General features: G+C 38.9%; 1 protein-coding gene across 1 annotated transcript in view; it reads left to right on the top strand.

Annotated features, from left to right (window-relative positions):
- USP13 (ubiquitin specific peptidase 13) overlaps positions 1–22,021 on the top strand; it is a 56,667-nt gene extending 34,646 nt beyond the window's left edge. Inside the window, exons 11-21 of the mRNA XM_074834209.1 lie at positions 4,214–4,339; positions 5,663–5,816; positions 7,553–7,727; positions 9,816–9,904; positions 10,279–10,401; positions 12,569–12,595; positions 13,340–13,483; positions 14,480–14,646; positions 15,187–15,349; positions 16,993–17,077; positions 17,938–22,021. Coding sequence (XP_074690310.1) covers positions 4,214–4,339; positions 5,663–5,816; positions 7,553–7,727; positions 9,816–9,904; positions 10,279–10,401; positions 12,569–12,595; positions 13,340–13,483; positions 14,480–14,646; positions 15,187–15,349; positions 16,993–17,077; positions 17,938–18,031 — 1,347 coding nt within the window. The 3' untranslated portion in view covers positions 18,032–22,021. The remainder of the gene's footprint in view (positions 1–4,213; positions 4,340–5,662; positions 5,817–7,552; positions 7,728–9,815; positions 9,905–10,278; positions 10,402–12,568; positions 12,596–13,339; positions 13,484–14,479; positions 14,647–15,186; positions 15,350–16,992; positions 17,078–17,937) is intronic.
- Positions 22,022–22,606: the final 585 nt, after the last annotated feature.

The following is a 22,606-nucleotide window of genomic DNA, read 5'->3' as shown; positions in this document are numbered from 1 at the left end:
TATAAAGAGCTAAAGAATTGTTTCCAGGAAGTGTCTGACAATATTCCACCTGATTTCAGAAGAAGCTGTCTAGGTAATACAAGATTAAACGATGCTGGAGGCTTTCATGTAGATGAAGAAGGGGCTGTGCAGAGCTGTCTTCACTGGGCCTTTATTCAAGTATTTGACAGTACAGAAATCATGTGGAAGCATGTCCGTGCCAGTGGGATCTATCCTGGAAGCACAGCAGTATATATGGCTTTGGATATAAATTGAAACTCTAATTGCTCAGCAACCTGGGGAGAACAATATCTATATCATGATTTATAATAATTCACAATAGAAAAAAACCCTTGGAATCAGCTTTCTCAGAAAAGGCAATTTCAGAACAAAGGTATACTGAGGGGCAAGTACTGTAAGCTAACATGCTAGACACAAATGAGAGAGGAATTAGAGGATGAAATAATATTTTTCCCCATGTTTATATAATACAGAATTTTATTTCTCTGTCATAGTGTTATCAGTGAGAGACAGTCCTTTTATTTTTACTGTAATTTGCAGTAAATTTGCAGCAAAACAGATACTTAGCTCACAATACCTAGCTAGTATCTAGCTTCGAGATCTCCAGTATTGGTTCTGTAATCTTCATATTGCCTTTGTGTTGTTCTTCTGCAATATCAAAGTTGCCTTTTTGTCTTAACACTGCAAAAATTGTTAAGGCATGTGTTGGCATTGTAACATCCATAGACCTGTGTCTTCATCTGTCTGTGCTTTTTCCTCATCCAACATTCACTCTCACAATCATCAGAAAGCCTCTTTATATTCTTTGTCCAACAGTCTTTTGATTTTAGCAGTGAGGATGATTTTTGACGAAGGTCTCACTGATCTATTTGTATTAACAAGGTTAATGGGCACTGCCCGATTCGCTGGTTTACCTTTTTACCTGTTCTTCATCGATTTTGTGAAGAAAAGCTCTCAGTAGCTTAGTGGTGAGATGGAAGAGTTTTCTTCTCATTTTGTAAGTTGGTTTAAGTTTCCATCAGCTTTTGGAGAGTGAGAAGATTAGTTTAGATTTTGCCTTTCTGCTGCTGCTTTTGTAATACCCTTTGTTTTCTCTAGAGTTATCAAATTAACAGTTGTCTTAAGCAAAATATTAGTTGTTGGGACAATGTTATCTACTCAAGTGAATCTGTTATTTTAGGTTTGTTTTACTATTCAAACCATCTACCTTGAAACATCTTGTTTAGAGTGATGCTGGGAAAACTGGACCTAGAATATCTTTGTGTCCCTGCCAGCCTCTGTTATTGTGACCCTCAGCAGCATGTGGAGTCAAACCACAGACTCCACAAATGGGTGTTAAGAATTGAAAGGTCAACTAATAACCAATACTGAAAATACTATCTGTAGAAAAGAGCTGTCTTTATGGGGGAAGGATCTCTGATATCAGGTTGTAGTTTTATACACAGTGGAAGCCATGTGTGCTTCTGTCACAGAAGCATAGTGATAGTTTCCATGGAAATACATATTTTCCTCTACCTTCATCTATCAATTATTGATATAGGAACTTCTGCTTCTGAAATGAGAATGCCAAGGAGATTTTGGACAAAGATAGAGCATCTGGTACAGAGTAGTTTGCATGATCTGAAAGTCCTATGTCTCGCAAGTAATTGCTTTCTACAGTAGCTATTCATTGTTTTGGAACAACAAATGAATCCTGCTTGTTTCCTTTAAGTAAAGTTTAAAACTTATCAGTGTATCACTGTGACTAAGGAACACTGGAATAGATTTCAGCAGACTCCTCACATTAAATTACGTATACTGACTGACCTGCTTTCTTAAATGCATACAGGATATGAATGAAGAATAATGTGCTGGAAGTTCAGGGACTTCTCTGAACCCTTCAAATAAAGCTACACCTCCACGTTCAGCCCAGCAGCCACTACTAACAATGAGATATTGAGAACTTTTTAGTGACAGATGGTATAAAAATTGTCAGGGACTAGTAGCCATCTGCTGGCATTTAACAATATTTGTGGTGTTCATCAGTTCAGTTTATTAAAGTTGGTAGTTGCATGCATGAGATGACTTCCTTATCAAGCAATTCATAGCATGCCTTAGAATTTGAAACAACTTTCACTGCTTTTGTTCTTTGTTGTACTGAAGATTTATTTAGAAAAAAAAAAATCAGGTATAGCTATTATTTCCATTCCCTCACTCTAGGCATACAAATCTATGTTTTGCCAGTTTGGGGGTGCTTTTTTTTGTTTGGTGGCTTACCCCTGGTTCCCTCCGCCCCGCTAATACTGGTATACACACAGATAGTATTTTGTCATCCAGAGAATTGTACTGACATTTATAATAAATATAATTGCATGGGATTTTAGGCCTTCAGTGTTTTCAACTGCTTCTGTTTTGTGTCTATAAAGTAATTTTTTTCATTTTATTTTTATTCTTTTACTTTTTTTCCCCCTCCTACATGCAAAGTAGTTCTCTAGCTTTCTTGGTCTTTGGAATTCATCCAGAGTTTTGGGGAGTTGTTGCCTGTAAAAGCATTCATATGAGATCTGCAGTGGTCCAGCACAGTCTATATTTAGCTAAACTCTTTTGCAACTGTTGATGGGTAAAGTATGCTAGGTATTCTATAAATATTCATGGTACTGTGGAGCTAAAGTTTTTCGCCACAGGGGTTTAGTCTGGAAATGGCAGCAGTTTTCTTGGGCCCACTTTAAAACCAGGCTGAAAGTCTAAAGGGTCATCAGCTAGGACTTGGGTTTTGGTTTAGAGCTTTGCCATTTCTTCTGTTATTTTTCTTGTCCTTGAGGTGAAAGAGGTTTAGAAGGCAAGATCTGATCGTCTTCTATAGACTGTCACACATGGCATGTTTCTCTTCTGCCAGATCAAATGGCTGAGTAAAAAGTGTATAGGTAGCAACAAGGCTTGATTTCAAACTCATTGCATTATACATCAGGGCAAATGTGCCACTTTGCCATATTCTTGCTTTTGACACAGAAAGATGCCTGGTATATAGTAATTTGAGCTGTTTTATGCATTTGTCTCCCCAGTCCTAGCTGAAAGGCAGCTGAGGACACTGAAGTGATGTATAACCCAAGATTCAGAAATCCCTAGAATATCTCTTTGTTCAAGCAATACTGAGACTCTGTCTCTTTACAAGAGCCTTTAAAGAGCATCTTAGCCTAATGTGGTTGCTGATGTACTGCCAGCTGTTGAAAAAGCATTAAAATTGAGAATCTGCTTCTGGTTTCAATGAGTCTAGGAATACCTTACTCTGAAACCAAGAATAAAATTTTGATCTTTTAGTCTGTGTTTTATGTGCCTTCCATTTCATGCTGCTTTTCCTGTGTCTATATTGGTATAATAGCACAACTCTAGTAAAGAATGAGATTGTCTCAGTTTTTAACAGCTTCTGACATATCCTAAAGGCTACAGTTTTGCTTGGATTGTCTTGAAAATTATTTGGTCTCATGGAGGATGAGAGCAAATCTGAGAAAAAGATTCCAACCCTTTCAAAATTGTTGTTTAAAAGGCGTAAGAGTGTTGTCTTGAGGATGCAATTTGGGTTGGTTGGGAAGGCTTCTTAAAGTGGTATAGATGGTGAGAAAATCAAAACTAGGACTCTTGGAAGCTAGAGATTTCCTAAGTTAGGGTAGTTTGCTATTGATGAAACTGAGTGGCTAAAGGCAGTTATGTTACGATCCTTCAACATGGCCAACACCTGCAAATTGCAAATTCATGTCTGTTCTTAACAACCCATCTGGGAATGCATGCTGCACACATTAGTTGTTCTCTGCTTGATTCTGTAGAGATCTCTGGAAAGGTTTTGTCCTGAGGAAAGCTGCTAGCTGATATACCAAAGTGCTTCAATGCCCACATACTTTTCAGCAGAACAGTGTTCTGAAAGGAATATCAAATGTTAGGAAACAGTGTAGGCTTTTAGCCTTTCTGAAAACTAATAACTTTTAGCAAACCTTCAGTAATTTTCTTTTAACTTGCAAATGCCATAGAAAAATCAGATACAGTGAATGCTGTAGGAGCTATGTCATAAAACATTTTCTAAAACACCCAAATTTTTATTGAAAACCAGATGAAACTGAAACTGTCATTTCTTTAGTGGCAGAAATGGGCCATAGATAGATCTAGTGGAGTGACTTGGGGATATTTGGTCCAGGAATGAATAAAAATCCTTCCTTAAAAGGTTTCTCTTTCTTTTATTTAGCCTCAACACAATGGAATATCTCCCCGAATGTTTAAGGCTTTTATAAGTAAAGGCCACCCAGAATTTTCCTCTAATAGACAACAAGACGCACAGGAATTTTTCCTACATCTTATAAATCTAGTAGAGGTGAGAAAATCTGAATTACTGCTTCTTTTCCTTGGTTATATTAGACAATGAGGGCAGAGCTGCTGTATGAGTGGCTCTTTTTTTATTATAATCTTTTTAGCCTTGGATATGTAGAAAGTAGCATTAATTAAAGTGTATTTTGGTTTAGAAACATTTGTTTCTTTGATTCTTCCTTCTCTTTACTTCAGACTCTTGCATGACCATACACAGGGCCAGTGCTGCTGATAACTGCAAGAGATATAGAGAGGTCATGCATCGCTGTACAGGCTATAAGATTGATAAACATATGTGACTGTCCTTTTAAATTGCAGTTAGTTTTATGATTACATGCTATCTGTCTGTTTACCATATTGTACTCTGTCTTGGAATATTAATGAATTGGGTGTTATGATTATTATTATTATTATTCCAAATTTATATCATCGTTGGGAGCAAACTAATTACCATGTCCAGTTCTTTTACAAACCCCAGCTGTATGTCATTGAATCATTATGGGAGGAAGAACTCCCCTGCTGAAAGCAAATATTCAACAGACAAATAGTCACTTTCTGTATAAGATGTTCCACTGAGTTCCAGCTCAATGCTGTGTGTAAAAGAGTCAGTACTGTGAATTTTAATGCTGTCTTTCTGAAAAGGAAATTTACAAATACCTGCAGTTTTGATTTAAAGTATTTCTTTCTTGTCCATCCTTCCTCCCTCTTTTTCCCATTTTTGTCAAGATTGAGGGTGTTTATTCATGTGTTGTAGTCTAGATAAAGTTATTCACATTCGAATGCATTATGTTCCACATCCCAAAATGCATGTACTGATTATAGGGTGGTTAGAAGACGTTTTTCTGTTTTTTGCCTGATAATAGATATTAACATGAACAATAAAGAGGAGGCATGTTATTTGTATGACATTCTCATCTGGATAATGAACTACAAGTTGCTTGTTCTGTTTCAGTGCAGATTCGGAGTGGTAGGAGCAATTCTATTTGCTGAAAGGATGCTCCGTGTTATTTACCTGAGCTTTCTATGTTTATTGTTTACTGCCACCTTCCTACCTTCTTCTGTTCACCTTGACTCAGTCAGATTCATTAGGTACATCCTCTGCAAGTTGTTATGTGTAGAAAGATACTGTTGTGTATGCAGACATTGTGGACTTCAGTGGGATTCTCTGTGGGTGCGAGAGTTCTGCGTGCAACAAGACGCAAGCTGAGCTGCCAGATCTGGGTGCAAGATTGGTGTCTTTGTGCTTGCCATAAAACAACCAGAAGCCTTTGGGTTCTCTGGTCATTTTAATGATTATCACTTAAATGATTGGATCTAATATTCCTTTCAGAGGAACCCTGTAGGTTCAGAGAACCCTAGTGATGTTTTCCGGTTCCTGGTGGAAGAACGCACACAATGCTGCCAGTCCAGAAAGGTCCGCTACACAGAGAGGGTGGACTATATCATGCAGTTACCTGTTGCCATGGAGGCAGCAACAAACAAAGGTAAAGAAAGAAACTGGTCTGTTGACTGACCTTCTGGTGACTCTCTCAATCATGAGGGATTTGAAGTTCTCACCCCCATACAGTCTCTTTATATAATAGAATAGTTCAAGGCCATGTGGCAAATCAAACCAATAAACTGATCAGGGGAAAGTTACTTGGTTTGGTTTTCTTTAAAGGAGATTTTAAACACACATTAGTTGTGGCTTTACTGTCCCTGCTTATACTTTTAGGGAAGAAAGATTCTACCTGGATACTCTTGGCAGGTTTTCAGACAGATTTATTCTCAGACTGTGAGCCCACCGTGAAGTGTCACCACTCAGCAATATATCACCAAGAATGGTAGCAGTTTGTATGATAAAGATGCCAGAGATTTGTGATTTAAAACCTTAACCTGAATTTGACCCAGGGATGTGCCACACCACTTGTAGTACAATTTATTTATCCTTGGTTTTTGTGTGTGTGCGCATCTGTGTGCCCAAAGATCTCCGTTAGGATTGGATTTCCTTTGTCCTGGGCACTGAACCAGTATATAAAAACTTCTTAATCCTAAGAAAGGAATTGACCATACTAGCTAATGAATATCTTGTAAAAACACACTCACAAAAAATAAATAATAAAAAGAAACCAACCAAAAAACCAAATCAGCTTTGTGTTCATTAGCAGCAGATTATAAGATCTAACGCGATAATAGAGAATAGGGGTATAAGTTTGTAGTCTATAAAGCCAAAATTTGGATATCCTGGGTTTTAGGAGAGGAGGGAAGGAGGGTGAAGTGGTGGACCTTGATTTAACATACAGGACTGGTTTTTTCACGCCTGTGAGCTGCCTGAGAAAGCATACTTGTTTTTAAATGAGAAAATGGTTGAGGAGGCTAGAAGACTTGGAAGGAGGAGTGGGAGGTACTGACAAATCTTGGCTGCCCCTGCAATCAATGGTGAAGAGTCTTACAGACTAACATAATAAATGTATGCTTGCGGTGGAAGTGAAGGAGACATCACAGGAACACTAGAAGGGGGATGAGCCTCTGGTTTCCTACATAATCTCAAAATTTAAAATACTTTAAAGCCAGAAGGAAATATTCTGATTATTTGATCAGATCCTTTGAAATAGCACAGGACAGAGAATTCCACCTACTGCTTTTCACCTAGCCCACAACTCCTTGAACTGGTCAATGTATTTTTAAAAGACCATTTTGACTTGAAAATTTAAGTTTTGGAGAACTTTGCATTCTTTGTTCATCAGTTTCAGACATGATTCTATTGCTTATAAAAGACATGTTATTTCCAGGTAATGGTTCAGGAGATATATTTATGAATTTACCATATGGTCAGGACTCTTTCTATGTCATACATAATCCTGTCCTGTCTAGAAGGTCAGATGACAGAGATAGACAGCAATAATTTTCCAAGTCAGATTGAGCTGATAAAGTGAGTAGCTGGTGTTACTATTAACACAGGATTCTGTCTGTCACGACAAGGTTTTAATTGCCTGTTGCCCAATATTTCCAGTTCTGTGTTTTCACCATGAACAGAAACCTTCAAAAAAGAGTTATGATTGTAAGTGTAGCTCCTGACCCCAATGCAGACAAAAAGATTTGATGTCTAGTTAAAGACATGTAAAAGTTTTATTGATAAGTAAGTTTTTGCATTTCTAAAACTTGCAAAAATAAGACTGGTGAGGGACATCATAAACACAACGATGTTCATTTAGCTTTTAGTGTCATGTGTATTTCTCAGATGAATTAATTGCCTATGAATTGAAGAGGCGAGAAGCAGAAGCTGCAAGGAGACCTCCACCAGAGCTTGTCCGTGCGAAGATCCCATTTAGTGCATGTCTGCAGGCCTTTTCTGAACCAAACAATGTAGAGGATTTCTGGAGCAGTGCCCTTCAAGCAAAATCTGCAGGAGTTAAGTAAGCGTGTGTCTGGCTGCCTATTAAAAACCTATCTGGTAGTGCTCTGCTTGGTACCTGGGCATGATGCAGAGAGAAATAGACAAAGGCATAGTGGATTCTGGCCTTGTATTAGTGTTGGGGCTCATAAATGTAATGTGCAGATCAAGCCTGACTGGAGTTGTGATGACCAGTTGAGCGGGAAATAAATTGGTCTCAACTGTCAAACTCCAAGAGGTGGTGCAGTCTGGTTGTTAAGAGCTTCAACTTTAAATGCTTGTAGCTTAATTGTCTGCCCACATTTTAAAGTCGGATCTTATGTATCAGCTAGCGATGGAGCTCTCTTTTGTGTGGTAGGAGATACAGTCTGGATCTCTGTGCTTAGTCTCTTGATGTCTTCCTTTGACTAAAAACACTGAAGGACGTTGTGTGGCAACAAAACAGGGTGAAGCAAATGAAGGTTGTGTTTCTTGTGAGAAAGTTCTTTAGATGGATGGAAATTTTTGCATTTTTAAAGTGCTATGTTGAAAACTGTTTTTATTGTATTACTATGTTTTATTTATTGTTTGTGTTTGGATTTCAATGCATCAGCTTTGTATGCTACAGTGTTTGGTTGCATCTGTTAAGTTTACTGTCGCTTACATGGGGCCATGGTACAAGATGGACATATAAAACAAGGAACCCGTCTTGTGTGTTTATAATCAGGTAGATAAAAGAACCAAGAACATCTTGGTCTTAAAAAAGCATTAAGAAGACATAGGACGGCAAGTAGAGATCAGTGCGATTTTCAGGGGCTGTATTTCTTGCTGAGAACAAGAGTTGGTTTCTTATCTGGTTCCATTTTTATGTCAGCAGCCAGGAATGGTTGAAAATTGGGCTCTGCAACTGGTTTTCTGTGCCTAGGTGCTTTCTATTTTTAGATCGCTTAACACATCAATGACTCATTGCTGTCTTAGCATACGGTTTCACTGACACTGTATTGAAAATTGGGAGACAAGTGCACATGGTGGAGAAAAATGCAGCAGAAGTCTAAAGGTTTTTTGTATTAACTGAACATGTTGCAAGAACATCCTAGTCCTTAAATAGATCCAGAGTTAATCTGTAATTTACCTGTTCTTCATCCCTTAGGTCTTCAAAAGCATTGAAAGATGAAGAATAATTTGCTATTTAAAATTCAAAAGTGTCATGCCACAGATGATAAAGTTACTAAAATTGCAAGGTGGTGCTAACAAGAATTTAGAAAGTAGTTATTTATAGTATGGTAGGAAGGCCTTATATTTGTGATGCATTTACTGTATTTTACCCAAAGTTAGGTGAATTAGAAGAAAGGATGGTGTGTGTATATGGAGGATAAATGGAAGGATGCAGAAGATTAAATGTGGGAAAATGGGTGCAAAGAGAAGGAGAATGGTGGTACATATAATGTTACATTGGGCTCAAGATTAAACTTTCTCTTTTCACTAAGTGGGCAAATATCAGGGATCCCGTTAAACTCAAGAGTCATCCTCTATTTTGATAACTATTGTAGTAGCTCAGTAAGAATATCATGTAGGTTTTTTGTGTAGCACTTTCACGTGAAAAAATACAAATGACATATTTTTTGTCTTTGCTTAATGAAATGCTTTATCAGCATATTTATCAGTTGGACTGATACATCATGGACAATGCTACTGTTACTAGAAAGGGACTGAATAAAAGACAGATTTAATTGTTACTCCATTCTGTCCAAGATACATTTTAAGCCCATGTCCTGATGTTATAGCCAATATGTAATTAAAATTTATTTCCTGACATTCAACTTCAGGACAACTTGAGTTAAGCAAGTTTTATATTACTTGTAGTTGTTTTCTATAATCTTCCTACAAGCTGAATTATTTGCAAGGGTTTGGGCTGACATTCAGGGAGGGTACGAATGTACAGAAAGCTACTACCATACTTCTCCACTGTACTTGAAAATTTTTTGGTGAGATTTATGTTTCTAAAATCCATCACTATTGATCTCTCTCAGGCTTAAAGTTACTCATCTCAGTGTGCATGAGGTACTGTAATCTGTGCTGCTTGTGATTTTGTCACTTTGTTTCAATGAATTGTATTTCCTGTGCTTCCCAGGACTTCTCGTTTTGCTTCATTTCCTGAGTACTTAGTGGTGCAGATAAAGAAGTTCACATTTGGCCTTGATTGGATACCCAAAAAGCTTGGTATGTGCCTTTTATGTTTACCCTTTTCTCATTCTATCCAAGATAATCTATAAGGTGTACAGACTTTGGTCTATAATGAGAACCTGGCTTGAGTCTCAAGTTTATACTGTGAAGATCCTAATTGAATCTTCTTTCCTTTCATGACAAATTAAACCAACCCATCAGGTCTGTGGAGTTAAAATATAGTTTCATATAGTCAGACTCGAAGTTAAATTGTGCTTTGCTGTTGAAATTTCTTGAATAACTGTTTTCAGGAGGAGAATCCTGTCTGTTTGTACCTTGAGTACCAGAGTCCCCTTTCTGAAGGGGATAGGTTGCACCATGGGGTCATTTTGCTGGATTCATAAGCTTAGCCTGTTTCTCCACTTTTGTAGATGTTTCTGTAGACATGCCAGATTTCCTAGATATCAGCCACCTTCGGGCCAAGGGTCTTCAGCCAGGAGAAGAGGAACTTCCAGACATTGCTCCTCCCATTGTCATTCCCGATGACCCAAAAGGTATTTACTGTCATAGTCTCTCGTGATTCTCTCTTGTATTCCCTTTTCCCTCCAGCACATACTGATTCTCTTTAATTTTCACCTTTTGGAGCTATGACCAAAAAAGCAGCTCTGTGTTTCTGTAATTGAAGATTGTTACAACACCCCACAGCCTTTTCTTCCTCCCTGCTAGACAACCCAGTTCTTCCAGCTTTTCTGCTTTGATGTTTTCAGGATTTATGATTGATGCTGTTTCTCTGAACTCTCTTCAAATAATTAATATTTTTATGAAATTTCTGTGCCCAAAGGTAGACATCATATTTTGTGAAATAGAATATTTCACTTGCTTTACTGGCTCTAGTCTCGTACTTACCCTGCTGTGCGGTGCTCGCCTCTTTTGCAATAGTATAGTGCTGCTCAGTGGAGCACCTTGTACTGCATTATGATCTCTTCATCCTGACCAGCAGAGTGGTTCCATACCTTCCATGTGCATGGACGATTATCCTTACTTAAGGATGAAGTCCTTGTTGTTCATCCTTATTGAATGTTGATTGGTATCTAGGACTTAAGTGGATAGAGGTGTGTGAAGACCTACATTTATGAAAATCAGCTACATGCAGAGAGCATCTTCTGTTCATTCATTGACCTTCAGTGCATGTTCATCACTCCCTTTCAGTAAAGTCCCTGTGCATTTCCCAGTGCCTGGTGCTAAGGATTTGGTCTCGGACCTCTACACTGAGTCTCATGACAGGTGTCAGAAGTGGGGTGAAGCATTAATCCACTCATGTCTTACATTTGCATAACAGGTGTTACTAAACTGCTATTATCTTTTCAGCACTTTTGTACTAAATTTTGTACTAAAACCTGGTGATAAAGTAGTCTGGGTGGTACTGTAGCGAAGTCAATCTCTTGGTTCTTGTGTACTGCCTTGTGTACAGTACATGGTCTGTCCTGGTCAGAAGGAATTTTAAAATCTCTTGGTTACTGTGATTATTTGCTGTAAGATTTTAGTGTTGCAGTTCTGAGCAGATGGTCTTCTGTTCAGTCACAGACTTTACTTGGATAACTTGAAACACTTGGGTTCAAGTTGGAACAACAAACACACCATGTCTGCAAAACTGATTCATTCACAGTACAACACCTTGTAATACACAAAGGACTAGAATTTAAGAAAACAGCTTTCCAGGCATAGATTAAGATTCAAAATCTTACTCATTTTTAAATTACAAGAATTGTTAGGTTGCAGTAGGCCCCAGCAGCTGTGCATGCATGCGTAGTTCACTTCTCTGGGTGTATGTGGGCTGTACAGCCCATTAAAAAAAGGCTCTGTCTCAGGGAGCTGATGGCAAACTGCTGACTAAAATATTTGTAGAGCAGAAAGAAAGAGGAGTGATTAACATGCTATGCTGCTTTTTTTTCTTAAATACTGTTTCTTTTACACTAAAGTTAAGAAACAAGAATATTAGAATATCCTCCTTCCTCATTCTCTGGGTTTCTCTGTAGAATGAAATGGTTTATAGCAAGTAAAATCATGTTTTTATAGTGTGATTTTAGACCCAGGTTGTTGCAATTTCCTCCAGATGACTTAAGTTTGGGTGCCTTGGTAGTTGAAAGGAAACCAGTAACGCAACTACTCTCATGACATGATCGCCCCATTTGCTTGAATATTTATAATAGTGATGGTATAATATCAAGCTGTATGTATGTTAAAGGAAGCTAGTACCTGAAACTGTGTGTCAGAGCAAAGGCTATGGCAAAATTCAGTTCTCTAAAGGTTTTAATTTTGTCCCTTATCTGTAGGTTCCTTACAAAGGTCTATTCTTTTTTTATCCCCCTGTTCAATGGACTGACCTAGTTTTAACATAAATGCATGGGTGGTGGTACCTTATTTATAACAAAACAAATTCTTGCTTAAGTTGCTTTAGGTCAGCTATCAGCTATATTTACAACTGGTTTATAGTACCAGTGACACTTTGCTCTGAGCCGAGTTAGAGAAATTACTGGGCAGAAACATCCCTGGTCTAATTCACGGCAAAAACATCAGGGGTGTAAGGATGAACATGCCCTGCCTGTGTGAGGTCAAATGTTTCTATGACTTGAAAAATATGGAATCATTTTTCCCATATGAATCTACTTAGCCTTCATATAAGTCCTTTTCCCTGTTTTTTTTTCCTTTCTTAATTTTCAGATCGTATGACGAACCATTTAATGGAGTGTACGTATCACATTTGTTTGAGACTGGTATTTTAGCTGCTTAAAAATTTGTCATGCTTTTGCTCAGCTAATGTCTTGTCTTCATAGAGACGCATGAAGTATTGCCCTGCATGCTTCTAAATAACAGCTGATTTTTGTACTTGTTCAGCATTTACTTCCATGTGTGCAGGACTCTCTAAGAATCTGTAGTAGCATCGGTGTAGCCAGAATATGAGCTGCTCCTCTATCTGCTGCTCATCAGCAGGATCTTGCAGTTCTGGGGGTCACAGCTGCTTGATCCTAGCTCCCTCTGGACCCTGATCTCAGCTGAAGCTGTTGGACCCTGTGATCCAGGGATGAAATTTCCCTGGAGGCTGCTAGATCCAGCAGCTGTTGCTTCTCTCACCTGCAAGATCCTGCCTTTAAGAGAGGTGATTGCTTTTGGCTGCCATTTCTAGCTAAGCTCAGCACCTGACTTCTTCACCCCCTGAAATCCAGTGGTGAGTTTTTTTAATAAAGTCCTGTAGGAATTCATCAGGATTTAAAGATCTATGTAGATTCCTGTGACAAAGGATTACCAGTAAGTCCATAACAAGTACTATAATGCTTTATACAAGGCTGTTTCCTAATGGATGTGGGTTTGTTGTGGTACTAAAACAAATGCAAGTGATATGTATTGTAATATTTGTCATCATGAATAACAATAAGAAATACTATACAATGGATGAAATGAGACTTTTATATTTTAGAAGGTCCTTTCTTGTAGCTCTAGATATTGATGAGTCTTCAGTTATGCAGCTGGCGGAGATGGGTTTTCCTTTGGAAGCATGTCGGAAAGCTGTGTACTATACAGGCAACCTGGGTGCTGAAGTTGCTTTCAACTGGATCATTGCACACATGGAAGAACCAGGTCAGTGATTGGAAGGTGTAAGTTAAACTCAACTCCTGGTTGTGTATGTTGGCAGTCAGTAGAAATTTTATAATGTGTGACAGAGAAACAACAGCCCCTTCCCCAGCCCAGGAAACCTGGAGGTGTGAGTGAATTTTCCTAAGCTGCTCCTGGGATATGCAGATCTTGACCATTTTGTGGCATCCTCGGCCTAGAAGAAGACAACAAACCTAAGCTACAGCAGAAGTACACTCTCCTGTCCTCACTGATGGTGTGGACCAGCTCTCTGTTTTCCACCCTTTGGCTAGGTCCGTGCTGCTAAGGGGAAAGCTGACTTGTGATCAAGTGTAAGTACAAAGAATCCTGTGGTCCGGATGCTTTTCTTCCATATCGGCCTTCTCTAGCTCAGCCTAGAGCATTCATGCCGTACTTAGAACTTGGGCTATCTACTGCTGGACAGGGCTGCTAGATGTTCTCCACTTCCTGTGTTTCATCCATGCAAAGTTTGGACTCATGATTCAGCATGGAGTGTATCTGAGCACTCCCTTGCCAGGAAACTCCAGATTTGGTTGAGTTTACACTTCACTGTGGGCTTTTGTGTTGCTTGTGTAAATGGGAATGAGTTTCACTTGGGCTTAACTGACATATTTCGGCTATGGAATCAGTTCATTTTACATCTATATGTGTATCAGCTGGGTTGTCTACTATTCTGGTGATATCATTGCTTCCATACCAATCTTTGCTGCTTTCCTGCAGTTGTTTCACTTCTGTGATGTGCCACATTGTTCCAGCCTGCTCAGTATGAGTTTGTCCACCTAGGTATTTTGTAATGTGCACATTCATTTTGTTGTTTTTAAGGCTTTCTGCACATCTGAGTCCCAACTAGGCCAGTGAAATGAACTTATGTTGATTTCAGGACTGCTTTTGAGGTCCTGTTTGTTGCTTGTTTGTGTTTGTTACTGACTTTCCAGTTCAGTGGAACAAAAGAACCAACTGATGAATGTTTGTTTGTCCCAGACTTCGCTGAGCCCTTGGTCATACCTGCATTTGGAGAAGTTGCTTCCAGTGGAGCAGCTGCGTTTGGAGCTGTTGGGCTAGATAACCAACCTCCCGAAGAGATGGTTGCAATTATCATTTCCATGGGCTTCCAAAGGAATCTAGCAATTCGAGCGCTGAAGGCAACAGTGAGTTCCATGGTTTATTGGTAGCGCTTGGGTTTTGTTTCAAATTACGTGCTTTGTATGTGTGCACACTCAGATGCCTTTGAAACATGCGTATAAAAATCCAGTAAGTGGATGATGCACAGAGAACTATTCTGGCAAAGTGTGGGATGCCTGACTTGTCTGGGTTAGAGTGGGGAAAGGCACGTGAGTGTTAAAGTGTGGAGGAAAGTGAGGAAAACCTTATCTTCTTTTACCATCTGTTGAGAAACAACCTGGTTGCCTAAAGACTATGCATCTTCAAGATGAGAACCCGGGGGCCACGGGGATTAGTTGTGGGAGGGTTTCTTTTCTATCTGTCAAGCTTCTCCAGAGTGCTTGTTGAATACTATTTTCTGTGGAGGTAGAGTATGTATCTTACAAGTTTTAAGTGCTGTCAAACATGATCCTTACTCTGTTCAAAGACAGGTGATTGGTAGCATGATGCTAGGTTTGGGGTTTTTTTAGATATTAAATGCTAATAGCATGTATTAAAGGTTGCTTTTTTGCTTGTTTGACTTGCAGAACAATAATTTGGAGCGTGCACTAGAATGGATCTTCAGCCACCCTGAACTTGAGGAAGAAAGTGAGCCTGCTTTGGACATGATGGATATGGAGAACAATGCTAATGCCAATATCCTTGCAGAGACAGGGTCAGAGGGACCCAGGGTCAAAGATGGGTCTGGAAGTAAGTTCACCTTCAGCTTAGAACTGGCTATCATGTTGTTGTGTCACACCTACACCATTCATAGAGCCCCTTTCTGTTTTGAAAGTAGTTATTGGGGTTTTCTGGATGTGATCCAGACAATTTACTTCCAATCTTGCTTCTTGGGGCTGAGTCCAGCTCTGTGGGGCTGCTAAGTTCTGTGGGCTGTCTTTGCTCAGAAAACTCTTTCCCTGGACTCACTGAATAGCCTGAGTCCAAGTTTCTTGTTGCCACAGTGTATAAGTCTCTTCTGGCCTAGCTTTAGTTTTTGTTTTGCTGCTGCAAGATAAAAAGACAAAGAAAAGCTAGAATGTTTAAATCTTTGGAGCCTGAGCATCCTAAAGATAACGCTGCTGCTACAGACCACCTGAGTTTCTGTCCTCCTGTGGTCTGATGGGAGATTTGATAATCCCTTCAACCAAGTTCCTTATTCTAAATATGGCAGGTATAGTTGGTATCCTGCATGTACTGCTTTGCTATTTTCTTTTGTCTTTTTCTTTGAGATCCTCAGTCATACTACTGCTAAATAAACCACAAGATGGGGCTAATGTACAGCAGTCAAAGTTGTGAAGTAGGGAAAGAACCTATTTTAAGTGTAAAAGCACTAGAGTACAAAAGCTCAGTGGTGGTTCTAACAGAAAAATATCGCATAACGTTTTTTGAAGGGTCTTTCGTGACCAATTCTAATAACTGTAGTATGTTGTAAACTTGTACCTCTGATCTTGACTGTAATGGTCTTATAAAAAAAATTAATGGCCAATTTGACTTTTGTTTCTGTGGTTGCTGTTATTATATAAGAACATTCATTTCTTTGTTTCTAACATTATAAAGACCAATCTTAAGTCTCTAGGAGACATGGGAAACATTGATTATCGTTAGGTTAAAAAAAAAAAAGATTTGGAATAATTATTTTTTGTGGTACTTAGCCTTTATAGACTGAGACCATTTACTGAGTGCCTGAAATCCTGATAACCAACATGATACTGTAAAATGGCTCCAGAAAGCCCTCTCCACCAAAATCCAGGCCCCTGTCCTTATGCAATATCCTGAAAGAAGGTACCCTTTTACTTTTGGTGGTAATTTGGGTGAATGGCATGAATGGGTGGGGAGCAAGAACCAATGCTGAGTCCTCCAGAGACATTAAGCACAAAAATTGTCCTCGTATTAAAGGAAGAGGTTTCTTTCCTGTCCTCTCTTTTATGGGCTGCTGAAATTTAAACTTCTCATTTTTATTTGATTTATAGGGGATCTGTGATCACACTCAGACATAGATAATTTGTGTGCAGAATGAACTCCTTATCTGGCACTTTCTGTGGTGCTCTCTGTGAACTGGGAGTGAATCTGCAGTTTTCCCTTTCCTAGTAGGGGCTGTGATCACAGCCCTGCTGTATGAGCACAGATCTATGTGGGTTTGATTTGGATAGGTTTGATGTTCGACAGTGAATCTGACTGCTAGTTAAAGCGAGAATAATGCTGTAGTCTTAACAGAAACTGTGTTTGGGGATGCAGAGTCTGAGTTAGGAGTGCTTAGCTGCTTCTCATGTATTAGAAAGAAAGTTTCCCTGGAGTCATATTGCTATGTTAGCAGTAAAAGACTTATGGTCCCATTTGTATTTCTTGAACAGAATACGAGCTGTTTGGGTTCATCAGCCACATGGGAACATCCACAATGAGTGGCCACTATGTTTGTCATCTCAAAAAAGAAGGAAGGTGAGTGGAATTGGGAGAGATACAAAGATGAGCAAATGTTTTCTTTGAAGTATGCATCTGTACAGAGCAGAGTGTGTGTTCATGGCAGACAAAATGTGTATGTTGTTACCATGTATACATTTCCCACTGAAGAAATTAAGACTGTTAATAGACTGTAGATGTGATGAGCCAGTTCTAATACTGCTGAGGGCTATGCTGAAACATGCCATCGGCTCTCCTGTGCTTGCTGTTTAAAATCTCTTTGTTTTGGGGCATCAGTTCTGTATCTGAGCTTCCCACAACTTCCTTTAATTCCCCATCAGTAGAAACCCATCAAACTAGCAAACTATTGCTAGTACTGCAGTACTGATCTTGGCTGTGATTTTGATATGCTCCTGTTATTTGGCATTGGGACTGATTTTTTTCCTTCATTTGAACTGTAACTACACATTCCTCTGCATGCATTAGACTAGATATTAGGAAGCATTTCTTTACAGAATGGGTTGTTAGGTGTTGGAATGGGCTGCCCAGGAAGGTGGTGGAGTCCCCATCCCTGGAGGGGTTTAAGAGTAGAGTCGACATAGCACTGAGGGATATGGTGTAGTTGGGAACTGTCAGTGTTAGGTCAATGGTTGGACTAGATGATCTTCAAGGTCTTTTCCAACCTAGGTGATTCTGTGATGTCCCTCTTCTTTTTCTTCACCAGTCGTCTTTAACTTCACCAGTAAACCTGCTTCAGCTCTTCCTCTGATCTTTTGTTCTTGTTGCAATGCCTAATTTTAGATTTTAAGATCTCTGAATTTTGGGTCTGAGAAGTCCCTGATAAACTTGTGATGATTTTTTATACACGTGGAATGTAATCAATCTTGTTTTCATTTCAGATGGGTGATCTACAATGACCTTAGAGTCTGTGCCTCAGAACGACCTCCCAAAGACCTGGGCTACATTTATTTTTACCACAGGATACCAAGTTAGGCCTCAAATCTATTACCTGGCCTTAAGAAGCCATAAGCCTTTTTAACCTGCCCAAAAAAGCATACAATAAAAATGAAAATCTAAAACCAACAAAAGACCCCTAACCCTTGGACTGCCAAAAAGCAAAGGAAAACATGGGTTATTTATAGTTTATTTAAAAACAGTCATTTGATGCCACCTTAAGTGTTAGAGGGAAAATTTCTTTTAGGTGATGTATAGTACATTGTTTTAAATTTATACACTTTAAAGGATACCTTAAGACCATGCAGATTACTGGTGGAGTTTGCAGCTAGTATATGGAGAAAACAGAAGTTTCAGAGTTGAGCAAAAGTAGCCCAGTCCAGCCCAGCTCCTGCCTGTACTGTCCATGCATCCGTTGAAGACCACAAAGAAATGTTTGCATCTTTGGTAACTGGGAGCCAGTGTTTTCAACCAGAGTCCAGACCCTTAGAGAAATCATATTGCATATAAAGTTGGAGGGAGGGGGTATGTGAGTGTTCTTCAAAGCAGAATGTCATATCTGAGAGATTATTTTCGGTACAGTGAGAAAAGTTATATCTGTTGGAATTCAGGCTTACAGTATTTTGGTTTGCCTTTTTGATGCATAAACCTAAGAAACTTAACTGAGATGGAAGCAATCTCCTGTCAGTGCCCTGTACGTTTTCTGCCAAAGAGAAATAGCAGATTTTATTTTTGCAGACATAGGTTTCTTCATCTTCTCTTGAATGTTTTGCAAGTTCTTCCAACAGATTCAGGATTACAGATAGCTAAAAGAAGCAGACTTTCTGAATATGAAATTAAACACATACCCTCAGGAAAGGCAAGGCTATTAAGGCTATTATTTAAATTTTATTTTCTTATGAAGGACATAAAGAAGGGGTTATTGTCCCATTATATTTATTTCAGGGAAATCTGCATCTAGACCACTCACATTCCAGCTGAACTCCCTGAGCAAGTACTCACAGTGCAATTCTGCTTTCTACCAAAGATTGCTTAAGTATTTTGTTCCATCCAAGAGTGGGGGGAATTGCTTAGTAAAATCGCTGATTTATTGATTTGCTCCTCTCTCCTCTCTTTAAAAAAAAAAAAAAAAAAAAAAAACCAAAAAAACCAAAAACCAAACAACAAACCAACAACAGAAACAAAGCAACAAAACCACCCACCTTGAAATTATGTTTCAGCTTTCTTAAAACATGCAAACGCACCAATAATCTGATCTCTTCAACAGACGCCTTCTAAAAGGGGTTTTATATCTATGGCAGGGATGAAGGGGTGGATAGGCAGAGGCTGGCCTTTCCTGTCTTTTTGGGGTTTGGGTGTTGAGTTTGTGTCACAGGCAAGAATATATATGTGGGTTTTTAAATTGTATTTGTAAACACTAATTTTAGAAAAAATACAATGGTGAGTGTGAAACCTTTCATGATTCCAAGAAAACCCCAAAGGTTCACAGTGTTGGCCACTGCAGAGAGGCGCTTGCTGGAGTTGCCTCATATAATCTTACTGAGCCCTCAAAATAAATTGGAACAGTCAAAAAAAAAAAAAAATCCTCCTTACAGAGTGCAAGAGAGGCAGGGAGGTGTAATTACATTTTCTCTGCAGTCAGTGCCTGAAAGTTTAATAGCAAAATTCAGGCAGCTACACACTACAGAAGAGAACCCAAATTAAAAATCTGGTTGAGTAGGGCATTTTATTTTTTCCAGCATTTGGGGAAAAAATAGTTCTCCCTCTGGTCATATAGCCTCATGCAGAGCCAAAAAACACTGTTGTTTTGTTTTGTTTTTTTAAATCAGTTTTTGATTTTAAGAGATTGAGAGAAATTCTAGTGCAATAATTCTGTAGAGTGTAAATGGTGCCTAATTGCTGGGAAAGCTTCCTGCCCTTAGTGCTCTTATTGACACAAAAGAACGGCATCCTAGCACATTAGTAAGTGGCTCCTGTGAGATCCAGCTGCCTTGTAATTATTGAGCCACCAGTTCTGGACAAAATAAAAGCTGCCAGTAATTGTTTTCCTTCTTCCAGGTTGTGTATTTCACCAGAAAATGCCAGATTTAAAAATGGGATCAGCAAATTATGCAGTGATACATCTTCTATTTAAAGTGAAAGAACAAAACTTCCATATAACTATGTTGATGCTTTTTCATTCTGGCAGTAAAAAAAGAACAAAAGGCCTCTCTTAAATTTTCTTTTTCTTTTTTGTTTTTAATTTTTCTGAATGCCCAGTTATATTTTAAAGAAGTTCAACACAACAGCTTCCCTCTTGGCTCATGAACTTAAAGGGCTATTTAAAAACTAAAAAGATCTGGTGGCCACTGCCTTTTTATTTAGAAACCTTGGGTAAATAAAGGCCAGCAGACTAGTTAGTCCCCGTATTCATTATTAAACTGGAAACATGGCTGGTCTGGTAGGATTAAGGATGGAGCTTGGAAACCATTTGTCTGGTACATCTAGAACTGGTATGGCCATGGTACTGATTGATCTCAGTTAATAGGAGGCATGCTTAGAAAGCTGGTGGGTGGTAAACTGGAAATGGTAAATGAAAGGGGAGAGCCGTTTGCTGACTGTGATAGGTGAGCTGTGGCAGCTCGGCTTCTGAAATTCTTTTCAGTTCATCACTCTTGTGTACTGCCTGCATAAACTACCAAGTGGGTCAGAAGTGCAGGGAGCAGTTTAGGGGAAAGGCTTATGGATCTTCTAAAATTTAGCACCTGAAAATATGTTAAAAGTTCTTCAGCTGTTTGAGGAATTATTTTATTATCTCACTAAGTAGTAGCTTCCCTCCTTTTTCAGATGGCCAGTTGTCATCTCACTTTTGCGATGAGATATGTGTGAAGAACATCATGAATCTGGAGGAGCAGGATGTAAACTCCTGACACTTCAGCCTAATGTGGGGGAGAGGAGTTTGTTTCATTTTGTTGTTTTTTTAAACGTCAGCATGCAGAAGCCACACTCAAACAGACTGTACTGAATAGATGACTAATTCATCAGGCTTTGCCTGCTAAAATTTGTATGCACTGATTTGTGCTGGGCCAGGCCTTAGTGCACAAACTGGGCAGTGGCTGATGGGGAAACTCCATGTGTCTGGGGGTTAGGTGTGCTGAGAGCTTCTTGACAAAAAAGGATGGAGGAAGAAAATCACTGTGAGCTGTTTGAGACAATCTAACCTGACAATTATGGGAAGCCAGGACTTGGCAGCAAATAATGCTTTTATTTCTTGAACTGGTTTTTACTTTTTCATGTGATACATTTAGGATAGGAGAGGGGAAGGAAGAAAAACTCAACAACTTTTCCTTGTTTTCCTTTTCATCTCTCATTCCTAGCAGCGTGCTGGATCCAGTAGACCCCTCATTCTGAGTCACAATCTCCAGTCTCCAGAACACATGTAGACACAAACTATTATTTAATCTTCCTAGATAAAATACAATTAGGATAAAAATTTAATTTATTCAAAGCTATGGTTTTAAAACAAGTCTAGGTGTTTCTGGACTACTATCACTTGTAATTCTACTGTGTTCAGTGGCACTACTTCTGACTTACTTTGGTGTATCTGAAACCAACATCAGTCCAGTTTGATTCAGGCAGTCTCCACTGGGTCGTAGCACACACTCTGAATACAGATGCAACCAGAGCTTGTTAGATTGTTTTAGAAGCATCTCCAATTCATTCCTTTTGTTCTCCATCCTGGCAGCAGCCATTTTTCTTTGCTGTTTTCATGCATTGAAAGACTATGCAAAATATCCAACTGGACATAACTTTTTATTCTTTTCCCATTGCCCTTCCTACCTTAATGGCTGAGATCAGCTTCTGATTTCTATTCACTCTTCAGTGGTTTTACTGTTGTATCCTGGAAGTGTCTGTACTGGTTTACTTTGCACCATTCAGAGTTGTTTGCTTGAAGCACTGTTAACATTTTGGAGAGTAATTGTCTGAGATGAGAAAGGTTGTGAATGACACTGGTGTAACTGTTTTAAATTAAAAAGAAATGTTCTCACATCTTGTGACTGTGTGGATTCTTGCTTCTTTCTTTCCTGTCTGAATTGAAGAGGAATAGACTGAGTATGTTTTGATGCTGCCTCTTTCTTACGCTTTGTGGTCATGTTTGGTGTTTTACTTAGAACACCTGCACAAGGAACAAAGAGGTTTGTGAGAGTCTTGATTTCTTGTGACTCATAGCACTTCCATGGATTGGAAAAAAAAATAAATCCCCAAGCCCTGAGTGTATATAAAATGTGACAAAAATAGAAAATAGGATTTTAATTAAGATTGATTTTGTTGTTTTTAACTTTTAAGGCAGTTGACATTCTTTGAACACAAGAGTTGGCAATGTTCATGGGGAAGAATGTTGTCATTTCACCCCCAAATTCCTGCTTTATCTTGATCTGTAATTCCTCATATTTACTTACAAATTTCACCTGCTGCTCAGTAAAGGAGAGGTCTTTTTTCCTCATGTGTAAGGACTTTACATAGCAGTGTGACCATTGGGAGTATTTGGTAGATGCAAGAATAGACCAAAGAAGACGGAGGGGTGGCTACCCTTTCATCTTTTTATAGGATCATGGGACCAGGAACTGGAGGAGA

The sequence above is a fragment of the Strix aluco genome, chromosome 9 (assembly GCF_031877795.1).
Source record: "Strix aluco isolate bStrAlu1 chromosome 9, bStrAlu1.hap1, whole genome shotgun sequence".
NCBI classification, from domain to species: domain Eukaryota; kingdom Metazoa; phylum Chordata; class Aves; order Strigiformes; family Strigidae; genus Strix; species Strix aluco.
The sequence above is the reverse complement of the archived record's forward strand: the minus strand, read 5'-3'. Positions and strand labels throughout refer to the sequence as shown.